At 34.4% G+C, this 17,292-nt stretch overlaps 1 protein-coding gene across 1 annotated transcript in view; it reads right to left on the reverse strand.

Moving 5' to 3' along the window:
- The window catches only part of CEP128 (centrosomal protein 128), a 129,503-nt gene that overhangs the window by 18,549 nt on the left and 93,662 nt on the right, over positions 1–17,292 (reverse strand). Inside the window, exon 20 of the mRNA XM_062577300.1 lies at positions 12,068–12,091. Within this exon, the coding sequence (XP_062433284.1) occupies positions 12,068–12,091 (24 nt within the window). The remainder of the gene's footprint in view (positions 1–12,067; positions 12,092–17,292) is intronic.

Genomic DNA, 17,292 nt, shown 5'->3' on the forward strand with positions numbered 1-17,292 from the left:
TTTTGAACCCACCCCTTGGCAGCTCTTTCATTCTCATACTGCAAGAGATTGTGACCAACCAATCCCTATTGATCTTCTTTATGCCACTGATCGTTTTATAGGATTTTCACATTTTCCACACTCATAATCCTTTCCAGGTTGAAGAGCCTGCTAAGGTATTTCTCACACAGAAAACTTCATGCCTTTGATCTTTCTTAAGTTTTGAGGACTTTCTCTAGTTCTACTACATCTTTTTCAACATGAAGAGGCAGAGTGAAGAATAGAGAATCAGAACTGAACAAAGTAATCTAAGTGCAGATACACCACCATCAATCTGGAACTAATAATGTTATCTATCTATTGCCTGCTTCTTTCCTAATAGTGTTCCTAATACTCAGTTTTTCACATTGTAAGACACCTGTTTTCCATAATAAATGCAGGTCAAGTCTCAAACATTGGGATTTATTTGTATCTCACAAGACTGGACTTATAAGCCCTATTCAGCCTTCCTAATAAACTGAATTAGCTATTTATTAGTTTATTCCTAATAAACTGAATTAGCTAGTGGACATGAGACAGTGATTTTTCTTCTTCTGTCCTTATTTAACTAGGGGAAAAAATGGTACTGGCAGTTAAGATGGCGATACATTACAATCTAGTTCTATAAAACTCTCTCTTGGATTTTTGGAGTTCTTTTTCCTTTCAAGACTGATGAGGTTCAAATCATATCTCTCACCTTGTAGGAAAGAGCTTTTATCCTTAGACTGTATGCTTAGCTAAGAAAGGACTTTCTCATCCTACTGTTCAATCCTGCAGCAGGAATGCAAGACTCATTGGGAGCAAAACCAATAAATGTACAAACATATATGACTCTAGAGTGGTTATTGTACTTACAAGCATATATTCAAGTTAAAAAAAAATAGAACTCTATAATCACAGGGTAGAGGAAATAGTTCTAGGAGAGGTTTGGATGAATTATTCCTTCAAGAAGGATAAGAAGAGTAACTAGGGAGCCTACAAAATAGGGTAAAAGGATTGATCAGCAAAAAAGGATATTTTAGAAATGAAGCAGGACAGAAAGAACTGTCAAAAGTGAAGTAGAGTAAAACAAAGATTCTTTAGCCATTTAGTGTGGTGAGACAGGAAATGAGACAGAAAAACAAGGTAGAGATAATCTAGGTATAAACCTAAAATAAAGGAATAGCTAAAGTGTTCAAGTATTTATTTTGCTAGATTTATACAATTTAATTTTAAAAACTGTATGGGAATTATACAAGACTGGGGAAAATTGCCTGAAGATAAGTGAGCCACTTTCTGAAATGCGCAGCACTGAGGACACCCAGTATGAAAAAGTGCTTAGCTGCAAGGTTGACAACTGACCATAACAAATCCTGAAAAAATCTTGAAAGGATAGGAAGGTGAGTACTTGTGCTGTTTCCCTGTGAATAAAGTAGGGCCAGTTAGAATCAGTTTTACAAAATTCCAAGTCAGAATTAATACATGTAATTACTTTTTACAGGAAGTAAAATTATATTTTCTTCTTTCTCATCAGCTGCATGAAGAATGTGGATAAATAGATTTTTTAATTGGCTAGCCATAGCCTGACCAAAATTAAAATTCTATCTTTGTAAGAAGTCCTGTATTATAAACTAAAACTGCACTTATAATGATTTTTTTTACTTACAAATTTCATAATTGAATAATTTCTTAAGAAGAAAAAAATATTTTTCCTGTAATATATCTGGCTCTTTACCAGAAAAAAAAAAATAGCATTTGTAGATATACATTACTAATGAATATATACAACAGATTCTTCATATTTTCAGGGTGCAATCAGGTAGGCCTATAGATATTTTTCAAAGTGATTTTCACATACAATAATGTAGATATCCTTTTATACATTAAAAATATCTATTTTCTTTCATGGAGAGAAAATTTAACTATATGTGAATCAAAATATTGAATCCTAATATTCAGCAGTCATACTAGAGTTAAACAGGGACACTTACCACAAAGTTATTGACTTTGAGTAGCACAACTCTTCCTCCCCTCCAAGAAAAAACAGTCGTCTTCTCTGCTACACAAACATACAAGCATGACAAACTCCTCCTTCCCCATAGGAAACAAATAACCTAACCCTGTCTCTTTTCTTGGTCAAATCAAATCATAAATATTTTGAGCTTATGGTATATATTACCTAATGTATTTTGCTAAGGTGATGCACTTTTCAACTGCAGGACAATATACATTTGCATGTCATACAGGGTTGAAATAAATTTGTCTGGAACACAGGATACATTTAATGTAGAAGTTCCTCAACATGTATACTTAAGTTTATAGTATTTTTTTACAACTATGAAAATTTTTGCTTTTTATAAATCAAATCTGTGATCTGGTCTCAACATAACAGCATCTCAGGTAAATATCTGTAAATTCTGTAAATATCAATGCTAAGAAAAGCTCTCATAAGCACATTCTATAAGTAAAGTTAAGGAAGATGCTCATCATTTGTTCTCCCCAAAAGTCTCCTAAGCATATCCATCCCCCTTACTCCACATGCTTTTTGTGAAAAAATAAAATAAAATAAAAAGAAGCTGTGCCTCAGCTTGGTTTCATTAATCACTTGAAGCTATTGCTACATTATTAAATGTAATCTTGAAAGCAGATCAACACACATCAAATGCCACACTTGTATCATTAATGACTATACTCTACTCTATTAGAAGACACGGATTTAGTCATTCAGATAAAATGCAAAAAAGGATGTTGTGAACACCTGATGTAGAGGGCAATTAAGTACTGTTAACGTTTTTCCCAGAAACTGGAAAGCTATATGCCATAAGGCAAATAATCCTAAAGAGAGCAATCACATCTGTCTGTTCATTATTTAACAGGGAACAGAAGGTACTGATATAGTTCACTGATGTTACTGATAACAGGAAGGAACACCAACTGTACTGACTTAGGCTGGATTCATGGTATTTTACTTAACAGCAGACTCTTCCATAGAGTGTTATTAATCTTTCTGTTTTTAAAATAAAGATTATTTATTTTTAAAGGGGGCATCCCATATTCTCACAGAGAATGATAAAACAAATTACTCATTTTCCATGACTTCATACAAATACTTTGATGCTTAAAGTGCATGTGAACAGTTAATCCTGCTATACTGATGTATTCTTTGTGATAGACAGTTTCACACTGTCTCAAGGGAATAGATCTAAATCAAAATCAGCCACACATTTTATTTTTAGTCTCAAAGCTGCAATGCTATACGCAAACAAATCAAAGCTGGTTTGTATATAAACTTTGGCTTTATAGTCAATATATTGAAAACATAAACATAAACCAGAAACTAAACTTTACGGACTTCATGTACAGTGTTCCTTTCTTTTCTGAGGTAGGTAAAAACAAATGGCTATCTGTATAGTACAGATATTTTTGAAAATTAGAGCTGACTTAAGTATCAGTTAGCTAATCCCCAAAGAATACCCATAAAAAGATTAAATGCAACTATAATTTAAACTGACAGCAATGCATTTCAGCAGGCAGTTACAATTCATATGAAAGATGTAATGTTAAAGGTGACCTACAGTGGCTTTTTTTTTTAAAATGAACTTAGCATGTTGAATACCTAAATAGCAAGAATAGGATGCATCCAGCAGTTACACAGCTTTTAAAGTATTCTTTGCTTTCCAATTTAACATCTCTGAATCTATGCAGTCCCAGCTGCTAACAGCACTAGACGGATACCTTATAAAGTCAGTGATCTTGGCATCACAAGAGATGCAGAATACATCGCATTAGGTAAATTCTTATTTTATACAGGGTGTGGCTCTATTTAAGACATTTTTCTTGACCCTCACATACCAAATTCCATGACAGTTGGGACAGTCTATGACCTAGTATATTGTAAGTGTATGGGAACTTCAAGAGAAAATAAGATAAATATTTTGTATCATTATATTCCAATTATATCATTACTCCAACTATACAATTTTGTTTTGATGTTTTCACAGTAGAGCACACTAAAAAAAATCACACTGCCTGAAAAAAAAGCTAAACATACATAAATTTATCAAGTTACACAACATAGAAGTTCAACTGATTTCATTACACTACATTGTTTTTAAAGCTGAAACTGCATTTATAGTAACGAAAAACAAAAGATCTTTGTTAACATGGGAATCTGAATGAGAAAGCAATGCAAATGCCAAAATAACTGAACTTTGAATTTAGAGTCCAGATGTTTTTGCATAGGGTAGGCCATATTTTAATCAGAAAAGCTTCATGGATGCTTCCTTTCCCATTTGCAGTCAGATGGGCAATCTCTTCTCTCATTCATGAGTACATAACATCCCTGTGGTAACTACACAAATTTTTCAAATAGAAAAATATTAGGAAAGTATTTCATGAATTCTTAGTGTTTTGGTTCATACTAGCACCTGGAAATGTGGAGGAGGCAGTGCTGTCTTTTGGCTATCCAGCTCTCCTCATCAGCCAGTGCTCTGAGAACTAATTGAGGTCTATAGAATTAGTTTGGGAATCAATTCTTTATCATTTACTAAAGTTTTGATCAAACAGAAAGACATTTGGAAATACTTATAGGAAATTAAAAGAAGTATAACACATGAGGCAGAGTGGGTTAAGAAATGTAATGCTATTGGACAGATGTTCTTAAGGGTGTAAAGAGTTCTGAGTCATTCGTGAATGCTATCTTCAACTTTCTGGAGTTCTGCAGACTAAAAATTATTATGTATAACTTAAATGAATGATTTCTATGTTAACAGTATTTCATTAAGCCTTTCAAAAAGCATTACAAACATAATAACAGACCCTTAACAGGAAAGAAGAAATATTGTTGCTCACTTTTTACAGTTGAGAGAAACTGGAATACAAAGTGATTTAACCAAGGTGTCAGAGTAGGAAAAAAAAATAAAATCAGATATCTGGCTTATAGATTTCTCCACTATAATGACAAGGTGCATGATAATGAAAGAATGAAAAATTTATTGTGGCATCAACTGGTGGAGCTATGTTCCTAAGGCTGTAGATTTGATTATATATAAAACATTTAAAAGCATAATGAACCAGCACATTAGAAACATTTTAAGCTTTAGTTTGCTGTCAAACATAATTTGAACTTGTTTAGTGGTAAGTAACTTGGAAAACTGCATTCTACACGATATATATCTGTGTATTACTTGTCAACTTACAAGCCCCCCATATTCTATGAAAGAATTCATAAACATACTTTTCAGAGAGAATCCTGAGCATGGAACACACAGAGACTCCTTTTAAAATTCCAGTGGCACTCCTACCTAAACTAAGAGAAATAGCTTTCGATATCTAAAAAAATTGCATTTCTTTGTAATAAAGATTTATACTGAGATTTTTTGCTTTCTCCATTGGGAAACCAGGAGTACTTCAGTTTATTAAAATCTAATAGAGAGGGTCAATACTTGCAACCTGTAAAGCCTGGCATACCTTCACAACATCAAAATGAACGTTATACTTAGGGAATGTATTATAATACTGATATCATTATGGGAGAAACTATGAAGTTATTATCCAGTCAGGCTGTTAGACATGCACCATGGCTATTAACCAATAACTAAATATGAAACTATCATGCTGACCTCCAAAGAAAGAGCAATTTAATAAAGTTTAGAGCATCACCTACATTTCATAACTGCCTCTCACAAGCAGTTTAGCAAGTTTCTTATGTCAATAATTTAAACATTCTTTAACAAATACACACGAAGATAATATTTATCTTTAATTATATTTATCTTCAAATTTAGAGTTCAAAATCTCAGCACAAGGATATTTATTTTTTCTAATAAGAAGTTATCTAATTTCTCATTAATTTAGTAATTCAATTTTCCAACATTATGAAGGAAATTTTTAATAAAGAGGAAACATTAATGCTGCATATCAGGTTTGAGGGAAGGAGGATTAGAGAGGTGACATTAGGAATACACACACACACACACACACATTATATTTAGTTTTTGGAGTTTGTGCAAGAATATAGCCTTAACTAGAATATGTACATTAGAAAAGTTGTGAAGAATCTTATAAATTTATTTATTTTATTATTTTGGGTTTCTACTTTAAATTCCATCATTGGGCAGGAAACGAGAAATAACTGTGAATGGATGAGAAAGGTGATTGTTAAAAAAAAATCATAATGACAAAATACCTTATTCTTTAACAGAAAAAGACAGCAAAATGTTGGAAGAAAACTAAAGGTGGCTCTATTAGCAAAAAACCCCAAACAACAAGTAAAATGTCAAATTCCAAGGGGCAGAGGATGGATGGATAAGCAGGATATTCAACCAAGAGCAACAGCTACGTAGGAGGTATACACAGCAGCAAGGATGAAGGGAGAGGAAGGTAAGTGTCAGGAGAAAAGAAACACTAGCCTGTGAGCACTACTACACACTGAAAGCTACTTCATGGGAGAAGAGGAAGGAATTAATGAATCTTGGGAAAGTACTACACCACCAGCAAAAGGATGTGACACACCAGCTCACTGATGAAAGGAAAGGAAAGGGTGAGGCAGGCAGGACAGAGCATCTCAGAACACTGCTCCTCTCCCGGTCATTTTTGTAAGATCAAAGAACAGCTGCGTTCTAGAAGAACTAGAAGGCCTTTGATGTGATGTCAGTTCTGGCAAGACACCATGGAAGCAGACCAAAGAGAAAAGACTGTTAACCCTTAAAGATTTCCTAAACATTCATAGCTACAAAGTATGAAGGCCAGGAAAGTCATCAGAGCTAATTGCAAGATTTGCTTATTGATGGAAAACAGATAGAGGAGAACAAAAGAGGGAGAGTTTGCATGTATCATAAAAATAACAGTGTAAGGCAGGCATATACTCTCTGCAAAATACATTGAGCATTGTTATCCTTCCAATCCTTGTTCTAGAATGGTGATTAATCAGAAAACTGATGAACTTTTAGCCTACTGCTACTGTATAAGAAACTCATAGTTCTAACATTGCAAAGTGTATGTGCACATAGATATCTGTATTACTGGTATTCAAAATCTTACTTTCACGAACATAAAGTAACAGTTACAACAAAACACACAAATCTCCTTTGCAGTATGATCATTTATATAAAACAACTATTTTACAGAATAACTAGAGTTATCCTAAATTCATGACATTGTAACAAAAAACAGAATCATGTCCTGAAAAGTCTGACCCAAATATTCCAAGCAAGTGATGTCCTCATTTCTGAGTTCTCTGCTGAAAACAACAAGCCATCTCATCTATTGAGGAAAATATAACACACATGTCCACTGGAATAACTTCAGTGGAATAACTGGCATGACTGATTTAAATAAAACTTTCCTGTCTTTTAAGTCAGTGCCATTAAGGCAGAAAAATATAACTTGCAGCTGAGGTTACAACTACATCATATTAGCAAAGCCTGCACCTGCTAAAGGCACCTTTACTTCTTTATGATAATTAGATGTATTTCTCATTGTAGCTGCAAAGAAAGCAATACAGACCTCCCCCTCCCCCCCAAGAAAAACCATGCATTTTTGTCTGGAAATAACATAGAGTCAAAACCTGTAGTTTTGTAAGAACTAAGGTACACCCAAGAACTAAAACACTTTAAACACTTTATTTGAAGATAATTCATATTCATTCTGGCAAAATATCAAGCTACACAATTGATTACTAAAGTAACTAGCAAAAATACTTTTTAAAAGCTATGTAGTAACTAAATCCTGTGTATTAAAGAACATTAAACAAATAAACAAAAAAAAAAATCCAAACAAAACAAGTGCATAATCTTCAGGTACTTAAAACTTCAGTTTTCCTGTAGTACTTACTCAGGCATCTCCCTTGGTACTTCTCAAGTATTGAAGTTGGGGGATGATTACACCCACCAACATGAATGGACCTTGTTCCTTTACCCCTTTCACATTCAGCAGTGGGTCTGGCTAAGTAGCCCCTGTTCTTCCTTCTTTTCTCATAGCTTCTTCTCCTGTCCTGCTTTGTGTATCCTGCTGGAACAACTAGTTCCACAGATATCTAGTGAACCAGACTGTAGAATCAGACTGAAGAAAAATAACCCCAAAAAAACTTTTTATAAAAAGCTTTTTATAACAGATACTATTTGTTCTCAGCTAATACATGAGTTTCTTTAAGGTTGGGTCAGATATCATGTCCTGAAGGAGGCTGGCAATATTGCACTTTCCTTGGGAACCAAATGAGTTTGCTCAGGGGACAGAAGGTTCAAGAAATTGGTGGCATGGCAGAGAGTACAAGTAAGGGGTAGGGAATGTAGCTTCCAGCTCAAAAAAACTGCTGAGAGAAGGAGCTGGCAGGTCTCAGAGATGATGCAAAGGGCCTTCTAAAGTATAAGAGGGAACTTGGGAAGAAGAGGTTGTTACAACTCATAAAATCACTGAATTAGACTAAACTGAATCTGAAAGCAAGGACCTGCCCTGCAAAGACATAGTAGGTAGAAAGAGATTTGCTCAAAGACCTCTCTTTACTCCTGTTCCATCTTACCTACTCACTATGAGCTTTAACTGCTTAAAAAGTTCATTATCTTAGCTTACAATCTAACAAACTTGGCTTTTCTTAGTTCCAAAATATTTTTTTTTCAGGACTCTTACTATAGAGAGAAGGGTTATTCACCCAGAGCTCTGAAATGGATCTGCCTAGGCTCTTTTTACACTTCTTTCAGAAATCCTTTTTGCCTACGTTGCCAAGTTCATCACATTGCTACACCAACATTTTACTGGAAACTGCAGGAGGCAGAAATGAGACAGATATTAAAGAAAGGAAGGAGAGTGGGCTGCCACACACAGATTTCAAATTATGTACATCAAGCCACAGCTTTCAGGTCATTGCTTAGAACAGAGCTAGAGATTAAAGAACTCTTTGTTCTTAAATGTTCTTTATGCATTTATTGTTAGATCCACTTGGTTTTCTTTTGCTCAAAAGGTACCTGCAGGGTAAACATTATTTTAAAAGTGTCTGTAAGAGGATTCTGCTGATTTCAGACAGTCCTGTACAAAACTTCATGTATTCTTATGCAGATCAATTTCTTCCCAGTCTCAGGCAGAATGAGAATATTCTGGAAAAAAAATTCAGATGAACTTCCTAACCCAGCAAATCAACAGTTCCATTTAGAAACTTCAGAGACTTAACCCTGGAGATCTGAAGCTTCCTATGCATTTTGCCTAGCTTGCATGCATGTCTTTTTGCATGTTGCTCTTGTCCTTTTATGTATCTTCCAAGTCATGTGAACTACCTTTCCTTCCAAATTCTTCTAAGATAATGTTGTCTACACAATGCTCTCCTAAGAATTTTGTTTCATTTTGAATTTAATTTCTTAAGTGTCTATCCCATTTCCATTCTCTATACTTGAATCAAATCATAAACTGTGTGACTTAGGTTGTACTTTTTGCCTGCACTGCTGTAGCACTCTGATAACAGCCAGCAAGAAAATTAAATATCAGTACTTTAACAATCATGTATTCATTGCTATAAATGCTGCATAGATGTACAGCTATATACATGTACAAACTGTAAATGGCAGGATTCTTATCTATCCCTTAAACAATAAGTCTTCATCATTCTTTTCCTCCAGGGCTTTTCTATCACAGCTCATTGAAAGAGTATAAGTATTACTCTCTGTGTGTTTTTTAAGATCTGTTAAGGAAAAGGTGAGAGAGAATGCCACTATCCTCAGAGCACTGGAACTGATAAAAAGGTTAAAATTACGATTTTGCAGTATTCACTATCAGCTATCTAACACCTGACGTTTGAATTTACTTAACAATATATATATTGTGAAGCTGACATTGAATTTAGCTATTACTACAGCTCAGCATTTCTGAAAATCAGGTCTAAAGAATCAGAAGGTCAGTAACCCAGAAAGAGAGAAACATAAAATTATTAACTGCCTGTGAAAATATCAGTTTAAATGATTTACCAAACATCATAAAAAGAACTTTATGCCCAAAGTAAAAATATTGCCTTGGGAGCAACAGCCTTACTGATGACCATACTTTTCTTGCCTGCGATCTCAGGCCTTAACATCACACATCTTCCTATGTCAGTAATAATGAAAGCAGTGATTGATTTCAAGCTGGATTCCACACCACAAACTTGCATCCAGATGTTACCTCTCAACTTGCATTAATAAAGAAAATGATATTTTAGTGATAATAATCCACATACGTTATCTAGACAAAATTTAGTAACAAGTCTTCCCATACTTTTTTTTCTAAACTAGAAGAGATTGATATTTTTAAAAAAGAAAAGCTTCCAAAAAATAGAAACTGTGTCACAGAACGTGGATTGAATTTGCATTAAATAGTGCTATTTGCAAGAAATTACCCTCTGGCTATGCCAAAACTAGGAAGGCACAAAGCAGTTTAACTCACGGTTCACGAGAAATGAATCACAGAATCACAGAATGGTTGAGGTTGGAAGGGACCTCTGCAAATCATCTAGATCAACCCCTCTAACTCAACCAGGGTCACCTAGAACATGTTACTCAGGATGGTGTCCAGGAGGCTTTTGAGTATCTCTATGGACAGAGACTCCATAACCTCTCTGGGCAGCCTGTTCCAGTGCTCTGTCACCCTCACAGTAAGGAATTTGCCCCTCATGTTTACACAGAATTTCCTGTCTTTCAGTTTGTGCCCATTGCCTCTCATCCTACCACTAGGCACCACTGAGAAGAGGTTGGCCCCATCCTCTTTACACCTTCCCTTCAGATACTTACACACATTGATAAAATCCTCCCTCAGTCTTCTCTTCTCTAGGCTAAAGTGTCCCAGCTCTCTCAGCCTTTCCTCATAGAAGAGATGCTCCAGACCCTTCATCATCTTAGTAGCCCTCTGTTGGACTCACTCCAGTAGCTCCATGTCTCTCTTACATTGGGAAGCCCAGAACTGGACACAGTACTCCATATGCCAGAGGATACATGCCTGAACGAATGTCATGTAAGCAAACTGTAACGGAGAGATGCTCCTAAGCAGGACTAATGTCTTGGCTACATTTTGCCTTCACACAGCACTATGTGAAGTGCCAGGACTCTGAATTTGAACACTAGTTCCCTATTCCCACAGGGAAGGAGTTCCAACCCTGCACTCTGATTTTCAAAGGACCTTTTATATGTGGATGCAAGCTGGTTAAACATATTCAAAATATTTTAAATATGTTTCTGAAACCTGAAGCAGGTTAAGCTCTCTTTACAGATGCACAAACTATCACAGGATAAGGAAGATGAAATAATGTTGCACAAATAAATCTGAAGAGTTTAAATTTGCAGCCTTGATATTGTCTCAGCACTGGTTTCTTTAGATGCAATCTTCTAGATTTCCAATAAAAAGAAATTAAAGGCCTGATAAATTCTCTTGTACGGTATCACAATGCACATGCCTACATAAGAGAAAAAAAGCATGGTGCAGAAATGCTAGGGCTAGCCAAGAAGTCCACATGGTGGAGTACAGTGTCAGCTGGATGCCATGTAGACATTAGCTTGAGACATCTGTATAACCCAGCAGTATTCATTCACAGTACCTGGACACATTGAAGTTTATGTCCAAGCAACTTAGTATCTCAAAATCATATTCCTCTATGTTTTTAGTTCTAGTGTTCACATGGGCAGATGAACTGATTCTGTCTGCACCTTCCAGTGTAAACATGCAGAAAGCAAACAACTCTCACTGGAAGGATTAGATCTGCTACATGGACTTCAATTATTTGAATTATCTGTCAGCAGTAGAACAATAGCATCCTTTATATGGCTCAGTTCTATTACATTTCTCACCCAGAGATAGGATGAGGATCGAGCTGTACAGGAAAGCTACATTAGACTATATGTTATATAACTGGCACTCAAATACCATAGCAAAAACCTATAAGAAGAGTGCAGTTTGTAACTATCATATGTATCTTTATTCACTTAAAATTGACATGAAAGTTAAACAGTGAGAGCTGAAACTCTTTTTAAAAATACATTAAAATAATGTACTTAATAATTTGGAAAAATTAGCAGCAATCTCATTGTGACAGGTTTGAAAATAAATTCAAGAAACTTACCATTTCTAGGGCCTTAATACGCTCCTACAAATAAAGCAGAAGATGCAGTTAGAAATTAAGGAATATAAATAGAATATAAGTCAACAATTATGAAAAGGTTTCATTTTATTTCTTGCTAGTAGGTACAAATCCCACTGGATAGGGACTGCAGTAATTGCCTGGACCTCTGCAAATGAGTTTTAGTTTCCTCTGAGGCAATTCTTTACAAAATTAAAAAATAAATTACATAGTATTATTCAATTATTCAGAAATATCTCTGAAGAAAGACTGTTTTTTTAATAACCAGATGACAAAGTCCAATGTTAGACAAAAAAGCAAATTAATAAGCTTGTTTCAGTTTTAATCCATCACTAAATATAAAACTTGTACTGTTCAGAAAATCTGGTAAACTGAAAATATTCTCTTTCACTGCTTATACAGTAAGGATTTAAAAAATGCACACATTTTAACATTCATTCTATTTAACTCCAGTAGTAATTTTAAGAAAAATATTAAGCTAGTAAATATCAAGATAATGTACTATGGCACTGTTACCACATCCTAACTAGGTACAATATTTTAAGGAATTGAAAGACCATATATTCAAATGTTTAGGTAAGGCCACAATTACAGAACTTGACCATTAATAGATTATAGGAATTCTTACCTTACTCAGCTATTAGCTTTTTCAAAGCATGGGAGAGTTGGAGGTTTTTCCTCTCTGGGTGAATTAGGCTAAGAATTATAAAAAATTTTTTTGGTCTTTCCCTAACGGGTAAAAATGATTGCAACAAAGCAGGTTAATTTCTGCAATTGTTGGTTGTTTCCTGATTTTCTACAGAATTCTAGAGACGCACTGAAAAAAATGCCTACTTTGGTAAACCTCTCCTTTTATGAAGCGCTTACCTCAGTATTAGGCCTCAAACTGATCCTTGAACTGTAGTGGACCCACAAAAAAAAATTGTACTTCACTATCTTTTTTCTTCCTTACTGATTAATATAATGAAATACAGAATTTACATCACATGGCACTAGATATTTGTGAGAATATATGAAGCAGAATTACAAAAATGCCATTTGATATGCTGATTTATCTCTCCAGACAGGTATTAGAACCTTTTTAACTGAAGCATATCCTGCTTTCTGTTCTCATATACCCTTCTTTCATTATGACCTTATGTGGCTCATAAGACTTATAACGTTCATATTGCAAAAAACTAATCTTTATACAATGTTTTTTTTTTAATCCCTCAGCTGGACATAACTTCTACGAGAACCCTGAAAGCTATGAGCATGCCAAAAGTATGTCTGATTAATAGTACACATGACAGACCTGCTCTTTGTAATAGTTTCAGATGGCCATAATGAATTAGGCATAAGTTCTAACTTCTGTAACAACAGAACTCCCCATGACTGTGGGGAGACTTCTGTGACCCTTTTCTCCTTCTGTTCAGGAGCTGATCACCTTATTTTCCAGAACAGGAGAAAGCAAACAAAAGGAGCTTAACTAAGTCACTTTATACAGGGAAAAAAAAAAATCCCAGAAACAACGTGTAAAACATGGAGTGGCAGAACTCATCTGTTAGCATCACTGCTTTAGTAGTTCAGACAGCAAGAAATAAAACAGACTGTCAGTTTGTGTACACTGCTAAAGGCTAATAGTCTATTGGAGCGGGGAAAACATAGCTAAAATCCAGAGATTTAAATAATTCTGATTTGCATTCATTGTTTTGGAAACAGTAGTTGTAACAAAATTTTCTTAGATCAATAGAAGAAACTGGGAGCCAGAACTTATTCTTGTCATTTGAGAGACTGCAAAAGTAATTTTCTCTTGTTTTCCTTCTTTCTTTCTTTCTTTTCCTTTTTTTTCTTTCTATTTTCTTTTTTTTAATTAGGTGAAAAATGAGTTACAATGACTTTTGGAGTTGTTATTGTCTCAGATAACTTAAAAAGATACTAACTGAATGTGTGAATTGATTAATATATTTGTATAAGGCCAGTATCACTTGAATTACTAAATAGCTAATGTTAACTCACAATCTTTTGAAGAAAACACACATTTGTAATATTTAGCCCAGTTAAGCATTTAAAATTCATTCACTAAACAATCGTTAGGATGGAACTGAAGTTAATTTTCAGCAGCAGCTTACAATAGTTGCATCTTTGATTACAATTCTAAACCATGGGCAGAAAGAGTGAGACAACATACTGTTGGAAAAACACCTGTATCAAGTGAAAGCAAAAAAAATATATATATATATACACACACACACACATATATATATATGGCCTGGAAAAGATTGATTGGTTTTGAAAATATGTAAAAGACTTAGTAAGACTTTTTCAGAAAGCATGTAGAAGAAAACATCTAGAGTGAAAAATAAGTGTGCGAACAAGTATAATGGAAATCTAGCATACAATTAAAATACAACTGTTTAAAAAAAGGCTGACATTTTGCCAGTAAAAAATGGATGCCACTAAAACTAGTTGATGTTGGAACATCATGCACAATGCAGCTGAAAACAGTGCAAGTAAAATAAATTTAAAATCTGAATTAAAATTATTTCATACACCACAGTTGTGCAAGTTCCTCTGCTAATTTGCTGGTGTAGACTCACACTTCTCAATTAAAAAACATAGTTTTATTCAGAAGCATGGTAGAAGAAAAACCTCAAACAGACTGACCAAATTAAATGATTAAACTCTCTTTGCAGAAACTGATGGTAAATACAAAAAGAGACAGAGAAAGAAAAAATGTACTCCTCTTACCACTTCAGTTACAGACTCTGATTTCAAAGAGGTAGGTTTTTAAAAATTAGACAAAAATAATTTTAGTTGTACCCTTTTTTAAACAAAGAGAGACTTGTGTCTTACATCTAAGAGCTGAAAATCAAAAAATCCAGATCCATGTTGCAGATTTCCTATAGATTTATTTCATCTGTGCTTTCACTTCTCATCAGTGAAATTAGGATAATATAAGGTCCTTTAGTCCTTAATTTCAGACTGTCTAGTAAGATACTTTTTTTCAGTACCCATCACAATGGAAGTCAGGGACCCAAAGTGCAATGCTACATAGATAAAAGTTTACTGAACATCACCAAAATTTTTGCTCGGAAAACTGAGGCTAACATACAAACAGTCTTTAATATTTCTTGTAAGCTGGTCTGGGATACAGACTATCTCAGTACATGAAAAACACTGAGACAAAAAATATTATATGTAAATGTAAAAAATATTCATTTTGAAATACTTATTCCTCCACAAAATTGCACTAGCTGTTGCAGACACTTATTTTCAAATACTTATTCAAAGACTCTGCAACAGAAAACAAACTCATAACTATGAAGATGATGATATTTACAGGTCTCAAATTTGTGGTGATAACGAACAGTAATTTACATAAAAATACCTTCAATCAAAAAGGAAAAACAAAGTCGTATAATGAGCATGACATTAGTAGGATGATTCCAAAGGTAGAATAAACAACACTTAGAATCTTTGCGATAAATCTGTGAAAACTAGCATGTAATGTATAAGGAAATTTACCATGAGTAATTTACACATTATCAATATTTATATTTACATTTTCAAATTAAGATTCAGCATTTTGTATGGTGTTATAGAAGCAAGGTCCAACTTGTGGATAATACATGATAAGAAATGTGCGTTTAACTTAATCTAATCAAAAAACAGTTACTACGCATAGCATAGTATTTTCAGGAAAGCAAGGGTGATGTTTTTGTTGCGATTAAAACCCTGTAACTTGAGGCTTTTTTTTTCTTCCTATGAGGTAAGAAAAGCAGTGAGTTTCTTGGAGTGGCATAACAGAGAACATAACAAAATGATCCAGTATCCTTGCAAGCTAAAATTGTATTATAATGAACATGTACGTAAAGACAGAGAGAGCATGTGTATGAGAACATAGATATATAATTATAAATTTATAATATACAAAATTTCTAGTCAATCATACCAAGTAAGTTCAACATGACAAAATAAGTGATGTCACCCAAAGCATGTGCTTCCTACTTCCCAAAATGCTCTATATCAAGGAACCACATATATTACATGTACTTTCCATCTTGACCACATAGTATCAGAAAACAGACAGGTTAATATAGAAAGATGTAGCTATAATAATCCACACCATTTACTTAAAGTATTTTCTCTTTGTCATGATAGTTACAGTACAACATTTTCCTTGACTAGAGGAACACATGAAATCTAATCTCAATATTTCAAATTTCAAAGCAGCAACAACATTACAGTTTTCAATTTCTGCACTGCAGAAAGATCTATAAAGGAAAAAGAAAGTGGAGGAGAGTGGCAAAAGGGACACCAAGCTCTTCAGGAAGAATTTTTCTTCAAGCATCACTATTTTGTGATGTTTTTCAGCTGGACACATGCATATCAAGTAGTGAGACTGGGAGTAGTGAGAGATTTCAGAAAGAAAAAATGTATTTTCCTGGTGGCCTCTACAGAGCTTACCTCAAAGCTCAAGCAGCATACAGAAACTTCTCAGACTTCAAAAAGAACTCCATGAGCTCCTAGAAAATGTCTCTTATTTGTTTTCTTTTTCCTACTTTAAATTGGACAGTGGCCAATGTTCATATCTTTGAAGGTCTGTACATTGCAGGTTGGAATTCCACGAGGCCAAAAGGCATTCAATTAAAATGAAAGCAGAAACCATGAACCCTTCCTATTACCCACCAAAACCAACACCCTCATAATTCTTGGACACCTTTTCAGAAGCTCTCTAATCTTAGGAGATCTTGGATACAAGAAATTATTTTTCAACTTCTTTCTCAGGTCCATATGTATCATGATGCTGAAAACTTCATATTTCAAGTTCAGTGACACTCAATAGTAAACTACTGCTGTTCTTTCCTTAATCTAATGTTGGAAAGGCTGCATGAGCTGGACATCTAAGGAACAAGATAACAAGGAAGGAGTGGGAGAAGGAGCCCTTATGTGCCATATTAGTGGCTGTTTTTCTTGTTCTGCTCTGCTGTGGTCTTAAAATCACATTGCTCCATCTAAAGAAACATGAAAGAAAGGACTATTTGAAAATTCAAAAGTGAATTTTTAAGATATTTATGGCTATTACTCACTAAAATAGGACCCCTAAAAGTACCTATGGATGTTAATTCAACAGGCATTTCGTATGGCTGGAAGAGGACAGATTTGGAAAACAGGGAATGGTAATCTTCCATCTAATGGTACAGTAACACTAGCGCACTTTCTAG

Source organism: Rhea pennata, chromosome 5 (assembly GCF_028389875.1).
Source record: "Rhea pennata isolate bPtePen1 chromosome 5, bPtePen1.pri, whole genome shotgun sequence".
Classification (NCBI taxonomy): domain Eukaryota; kingdom Metazoa; phylum Chordata; class Aves; order Rheiformes; family Rheidae; genus Rhea; species Rhea pennata.